This window comes from Penaeus japonicus, unplaced genomic scaffold (genome assembly GCF_977035675.1).
Source record: "Penaeus japonicus unplaced genomic scaffold, GWHDUDI00000001_assembly GWHDUDI00000034, whole genome shotgun sequence".
NCBI classification, from domain to species: domain Eukaryota; kingdom Metazoa; phylum Arthropoda; class Malacostraca; order Decapoda; family Penaeidae; genus Penaeus; species Penaeus japonicus.
This window is the reverse complement of record NW_028234436.1, coordinates 22,938,350-22,945,849: the sequence shown is the minus strand read 5'-3', so window position 1 is coordinate 22,945,849 and position 7,500 is coordinate 22,938,350. Positions and strand designations below refer to the sequence as shown.

Sequence of the window (7,500 nt, the reverse complement as noted above, 5' to 3'; positions counted from 1 at the left end):
TAACCAACCAATCTGGACGTTACTTACGACGATCATTTCCCTAAAATAACAGTAGTCTATGAGTCGCAGCCGAAACATTTTGCGACTTATAATATCTTCTTTCCTGCCGGTGAAAATCACCGCCTCGTCAAGGAAAGAAGTCAATGCGTGTAACCCTACAATCATCTTGGGATAGGCCTCAATTCTTTCGACCAAGCTGGTGCCTTCTGGCCATTGTCTAGTAAGGGCGCTTTTCTTTTTAACTTTTTCCTCCATTCTGCACTATTTTCTGAAAAGAGAGAAAAGAAAATCGTGGTCATCATTCTTGTTAACATAATGTATCTGACTTCATGTGAGTTTGTTTGTGTGTGTGTGTGTGTGTGTGTGTGTGTGTGTGTGTGTGTGTGTGTGTGTGTGTGTGTGTGTGTGTGTGTGTGTGTGTGTGTGTGTGTGTGTGTGTGTGTGTGTGTGTGTGTGTGTGTGCATGTGTGTGTGCATGTGTGTGTGCATGTGTGTGTGCATGTGTGTGTACATGTGTGTGTACATGTGTGTGTACATGTGTGTGTGCATGTGCGTGTGCATGTGCATGTGTATGTGTGTGTATGCATATGGTGTACTTTTGTTTGTGTGTGCACATTATGTGTTCCATCTATAATTATATTTAAGATCTATGACCCAGAATCACACACCAGAGCCTCTCTAAGAATCATCTCTATTTCTGTTTGGTGTGTCTTAAGTAAAAAACAGTACATATTTCACTAACATGGGATTCATACCTATAATCAGTGTGACGATACACTTGACAGATTGGTGATTCTAGATGATGGATTGATAAGTTGTTGATGATAATCATTTGATAATTGAAAGATTAGTAAAGCATTAATCATTTTATAATTAACAGTGTATCTCAAGTGTAGCTTCACCCTAATAAAACAAAATTAGTCATAGTTATATGTACCAGATAGCATTTCTAGATTGAATGAATGGGTTTAAATTTCTAGTATCAGGAAGTTTCTTGCCTTATATGACATGACGAGTGAAATATCTGCTAATCTTAAATTTTTTGAGCAATATTATGTACAGGAGATATTTACCATATGTAATATCTTTTCTCTAGCTGTCAAAATAAGAATAACCTCAAATTCTTAGTTTTATTTTTTTGTGAATATTGTTTTATATTATTCCAGCACTTCTTTCCTTTTTTTTTTTACCAATCAACCCTTCCACAATGGTCATACTTCTCTCGGTAGGATCACTTTTGTACTGCTCATCTTAAGATATGGCCCATTCCGGACGAGTTAAGAAATGAAATACTTCAATAGTCTTTCTTCAATGTATGGGCTTATGAGGCAAAACATAAAATCATTTAAAAAATAAATAAAATTCTCATTGTTCATATTATTCAAATTATAAGTTTCTAAATTATAATGTATCTAAATCAAAACAATTTTAACTATAATAATTGTGGATTAAAGTAGACCAATAAAATGCATCTTACTAGTCCTTTCCTGTGTTAATGCTGGCACACTTTTCCTCCTCCATCTCTTTTATTGAAGTGATTTGGCTACTTTTTTCAGTTAAAAAGATCAAAATTGAACCAAACTGTTTTCAAGGGATATTCACTACACAAACATATTAACCTATAGGTCGCGGTTTTAAATAAATATCTGTGCAATAGGATGGCTGGTTTACATTGTCTGGCACGGTGCCATCCGTGTCTATACTGACTCTGCCTTTCCAGCAAATCATGCCATCCACTGCTAATGGGTTAAGCGAGTTTCAAATATGTTAAAGAATCTGCAGTATCAACTGGGGAAGCTACTGGGACGACTATGTTATTCCACTCTATAGTTACACTCATAATTTACTGTCTACTATTCAATCACTTTTAACATTTTTCAAAATAAAAGTGCTAAGGTCTTTTATATCTTTTAGTGTATTTACCTTCCGTCAGACCCATTTCATAAGTAGTCACTATTCATAATGAATTTATTTGCTACATTTAGCAGAACTGATAAATGAAACACAAGCAACAAAACCAATATAGATTTCACTCTCTAAATTCAGTGATGATAGAATTACACCACACAACACACTAAGTACAGAAATAAAAAGCAAAAAAAACAAAAAACTTACAAGAAGATTTAAAAAACAGTGAATTTACAGCTTCATGTATTACCAGACGCGTAGCCAGACTATTTCACACTGAAGACTACTATCTAATTCTCGTCAACAGGACACGGCAGAACTAACTGAAAAAAAAAAAACACATTGAGAATGTACAAAATAGTCAGATCCATTAGAGACATTATAGTGAAAAATGTCGTTAATAATAAAAAAAATTGCCATCGTAAGAAAGGGTAAACTTGCAACATTTCAAACTTTAAAAGAAAGTTCATCATCAGTCGTAAGTAATAAAAAAAATTGAAGGATTTATTTTAAAAGTTCGAAACATGTTTGAGTTTTGTGATTCAGAGATGTCAGTCATCAAATTCATACATACAATACTACAGTCAGGGTTTGATAATAATGATGTTTAAATCCAGCCCTGACTTCACTGCATTTCTTTTTGTTTTTTGTTTTTTTTAGTTTCTACTATAAATTACCATAGTAACTTGTATCACCTTTGTATAAAGAAAGAAGTAGATAGTCTATATCCTTTTTCTATTACTTTGCTATTAATATATATCCATATAACAAAAAAAAACAGATATTGCATATCTATCATACCCTTTTCATTATAATTATCTTTATTGTTATTATCAACCATATCTACAAATCTATTCTAAGTGTCATAATATTTCTATACTTTGTTCAATACGGTGTCTTTAAGTTAAAGTTAAAATACCCTTAGAAAATAAAGTGAAAAATTATGAATAATTATATAAATCATATAAAGATTGTATAAATTCTGAAAATTAAGATCATTACACATTATTATTAAAGAGATGAATATATATAGTGATAGAACCTTTTCCCAACTGTATTAAGATCATATATTAAATCTTAAGAAGAGAATTGATCACTGAGAGAAACAATATATAAAAAAAATCAATTACATGACTTAAATTTGAAAAGAAATCAAGTTTACCCTATTTTCCCATTTCCAATTACGTACAAGACTTATCCCCAATTCACCCAAATTCTATTCACTTTACTGAGAAATTCTTACCAATGAACAATCGCTGACAGTGAAAAAATCTTTGATAAAACGAGAAAATAAAAGGGAATTTTCAAAGTCAAATCGCTCGCCTTTGACGCGTCCCGTGTGTCGTATTGTAAACTAAAGATGCCAAGGGTGTGAGTTTTGGCCCTCTTTCCCTTTAACATTTTAGTGATGTTAATGAAGATATGTTCATGATGATAATAATTAAGATGATAATGATAATAATAATCATAATAATGGAAATGATATTGAAAATATTGATAATGATGATAACATGTTAATAAAATGTTAATGATGATATTGGTATTAACAATGATAATAATGATGATGTTGATAATAATAGCAATAATAATGACGAAATAAATGAATGATAAAATTATAATACTTTTTCTGGTTGTACTAGTACTAACGATAAAAGCATTGCAGAAAAGGAAAGATGAAAATAATGATGATGATAATAGCAATAGCAATGATTATTGTCATCATTGTTATTAGTACTACTACTATTGTCATTATCATTATCATGATCATTATCATTATCATCATTAATATCATTCATTATTATTATAATCATTACAATAATTAATTTCATTATTATTGCTATCATTATTATTATTATCATTATCATTATCATTAGCATTATTATTATTATCATCACTATCATTATTGTTATCAAAATGATTATAATTATGATAATAACAATAAATAATAATGATACTCATGGTAGTCATGGTATTGATAAAAAGGATATTAATTATATGATAGTATCGAATACAATGATGATAATAATAATAATGATAATTACAATGACAATGATAAAGATAATGATAATGATAATGATAACATTAATGATACTGATAATGATAATATTAATGATAATGATAATAATAATAATAATGGTGATATATAACAATGATAACAATAATAATATTGGTACTGATAAATATAACGATAATAACAATGATAGTAATGATGATAACAATAACAACAACAATGATACTGATGATGAAGATGATGACGATGATGGTGATGATGATGATGACAATGATAATGATAAAAATGATAATAGTGATTATGACGATGATGATGATAATAATGATAATGATAATGATGATTGTGAAGATGATAATAATGATGTAATGATAATGATAAGGATGATAATAATAATAATAATGGTAATAATAATGATAATAATAACAATAATTATAATAATAATAATAATAATTATTATTATTATAATGATAATAATAATGATAGCAATAATGAAAACAATGATAATGATAAATGATACCAATAATAATTATAATGATCATCATAATAATTATTATCATTAGCATTATCATCCTCATTGAAAACCGTTATCACTATCACTATCATTATCATTGTTGGTATAATTGATATCATTATCATTATCATGATTGTTATTGACATTACTAATATGGTCATTACCACTGTTATTATCATCACTGAATGTATTATCCCAGTCATCATTATCATTTTCGTATTTTTCATTATCATTACTATCATTTTTATAACTATTATCATTACAATCATAATCATAATATTGTTATTCTTATTTCTGTTTTAACGATTACGATAAAAATGACCATTTTGTTATCATTATCATCAATACCCTTATTACTGATTCACTACAAAGAATGAAATCATACTAATTTTAGAATAAGAAATAATTTACGATATTGAACGATCGGTTGTGAAAACACCTTGAAACAGACCTTGATTTATATACGTTTTTATTAAAACGATATGATTTAAAACATAGAAAGATACTAAACTGATTTAGTTATATAAGAGCACATGAAACAAAAAAATATTTGCAAGGCAGGGGCGGTATCAGAAGGAATTCCGTGGGCGTGAGCGTAAAAAATACAAACAGACATACACAGTGATTCGTGAATTTCTAAGAACTAAGGGCTAACAGGTGATAAAAACATAGTAAGCCCCATTGAAAGATAGGAACAGGGAGGGGGAGGGGGGTACCGATAACTTTCTGTTATGATGCCCTAAAAAAAAGATGTATATGTTGGGAGTGATTCTTGGAAAATGTGTAGAGGAAACACGTGTACAAAATTGGAGATATTCATTTCTCAGATTTATTTCAGTTGTTGTATATTAGTCATTAATGTTGGGTATTACTTTATCTCTCTTTCTTTCTCTTTCTTTCTCTCCCTCTCTTTCTTTCTTTGTTTCTTCCTCTCTCTCTCTCTGTTTCTCTCTCTCTCTCTCTCTCTCTCTCTCTCTCTCTCTCTCTCTCTCTCTGTGTGTGTGTGTGTGTGTCTATCTATCTATTTCTCCATATATTTAGAGAAGGAGAAAAAGAGGTAAAATTATAGATATAGATATTTAACAAAGGAAAGTCACTATGGAAACGAGCCCTTCATAAGTTCATCATCGGACAAAGATCAAATCAATCATTTTAATTTCCTTCGTCCTCCGTTCTGCATATACCCATTATTTAAGATTATTTCTGATTCGTATAAACATACACACATACATACACACGCACACACACACACACACACACACAGAGAGAGAGAGAGAGAGAGAGAGAGAGAGAGAGAGAGAGAGAGAGAGAGAGAGAGAGAGAGAGAGAGAGAGAGAGAGAGAGAGAGAGAGAGAGAGAGAGAGAGAGAGAGAGAGAGAGAGAGAGAGAGAGAGAGAGAGAGTAAGAGAGAGAGAGAGTGGGAGAGAGTAAGAGAGAGAGAGAGAATATATAATTATGATTGACACTTACTTGCCGTAAAGTATCTGCAAATATTAGGTGAGACCTTCACATTCCTAACGTATTTCGTGTTCTAGCTCAACTATTTATTTTTTCTCTCCACTGCACCTGAATTAAGCATGAAGCCCGTATCTATTTCCATCTGATGTTGACATTCTTTTATCTCATCTTAGAGTTTAATCAACTAAGAATATTTGTCTTTGAGAGCCGAAATAGGGAAAGAGATAATGCACCTTTTTAAAAAATATAACCTTGCAAATAGTACACCTCAGCGAGCGAAAGTTTTAATGGATTAAACATGTTTTGGTAAAGATTATTCAATCTATCTTAATAGAGGTGAAAAAGTATCACATCCAGTAACATATCATTGGGATTTTGATAATTTTGTGGAACCAATCCTGACACCTTGCGCTGGTGCCTGGGCGTGAATCATAGGTTTGTTGAATGGCTCATATACATATAAATGCTGTCTTATCTACCGGTTTATTCTGTTTTCCAGACACCAGAAATGTTATGGTAGGCTGGAAAATATGGTATGCTAGGATTTACATCTACCAAAAGGATAAGATCTATTTGACTAAATCTATCATGGCAGTGTGTGCTTTGGAAGTCGAATGCTCCCCCGTTTAAGTTGTGTTGTTGAATTTGTTGAATAGGATGTTATGGGTATGATTATCACTATAATTTATGACATAGTATTCATGTCATTTCATGAAATGCTTGTACCATGAAGTGATAATGCGAATATGATACACAAGTAACAAATGATTATAGATTTTCCCAAGGAGTAAATAGAGAAGACATCTACAAAAGTCAATCTATACCCCTATCCTAATTCATCACCAAATAACCCCTCTACAACCATCCCACCCTCCCCATATTTAATACCCACAAGGCATTAATAAAAGCAGACATATCGAAAAGGGTGATCGAGGTCGAATGCGCCCGCGCGGAAGGCGATGCTCAGCTGTTCTCTGTTTACTCCGCCATCTGTTGGCCGGAGCTGCAGTCGCTGATGAGCCTCGGAGATGATGGTTGATTGTCGCTGTGGTTGATGTGATTCCATTGTGATTATCCGCCTATGAGAAAGTGGAAGTGTTGTGTAGCAATGTCAAGACAAGTGTGAGGGTGCGATAGGTGCGTCCAGTGTGAAAATGTGCAGCTAGGGAGTGCTAGTGACCGCCAGCGGAGAGCGACATGGGAGGGCAGCAGGGGAAGGAAAGGCACCTCGGGTCGGGCAGCGGCACCATAACCCGCTCGGGGAAGGCCAAATATCGCTCCAGCAGGGAGATACGGACCGCAGGAGCCAACATATTCACCGAGCATAATGGTGAGTAGTTCGTGGGTAATCTCTCGTGTGGGCGAGGGGGTGGTATGACAAAGAAAGGAGAGGTGGGCGGAGACATGTTGACAGCTGCGGCAACCAACCACCACACTGCCAGCGGCCCAAGGAAGGAGGTAGGGAGCAAGCCGGGGGAGGCAGCTCTCTCTCTCTCTCTCTCTCTCTCTCTCTCTCTCTCTCTCTCTCTCTCTCTCTCTCTCTCTCTCTCTCTCTCTCTCTCTCTCTCTCTCTCTCTCTCTCTCTCTCTGTCTTTCTTTTTCTATCCCTCCC

At 33.3% G+C, this 7,500-nt stretch overlaps 1 protein-coding gene and 1 long non-coding RNA gene across 7 annotated transcripts in view; one reads left to right on the top strand and one right to left on the bottom strand.

Annotated features, from left to right (window-relative positions):
- Nucleotides 1-3,253, bottom strand: part of LOC122250508 (uncharacterized) — a 4,056-nt gene extending 803 nt beyond the window's left edge. Inside the window, exons 1-3 of the long non-coding RNA XR_006222945.2 lie at nucleotides 3,152-3,253; nucleotides 2,116-2,231; nucleotides 1-268 (exon numbers count right to left, since the gene is read on the bottom strand). The exon at nucleotides 1-268 is cut by the window's left edge and continues 803 nt beyond it. This is a non-coding gene — a long non-coding RNA (uncharacterized LOC122250508). The remainder of the gene's footprint in view (nucleotides 269-2,115; nucleotides 2,232-3,151) is intronic.
- Nucleotides 3,254-6,885: 3,632 nt separating this feature from the next.
- The window catches only part of Abl (tyrosine-protein kinase Abl), a 171,993-nt gene continuing 171,378 nt past the window's right edge, over nucleotides 6,886-7,500 (top strand). For all 6 annotated transcript variants that reach the window (XM_043011759.2, XM_043011740.2, XM_043011775.2 and 3 more), the window contains exon 1: nucleotides 6,886-7,218. In XM_043011759.2, coding sequence (XP_042867693.1) covers nucleotides 7,086-7,218 — 133 coding nt within the window. In that variant the 5' untranslated portion in view covers nucleotides 6,886-7,085. The remainder of the gene's footprint in view (nucleotides 7,219-7,500) is intronic.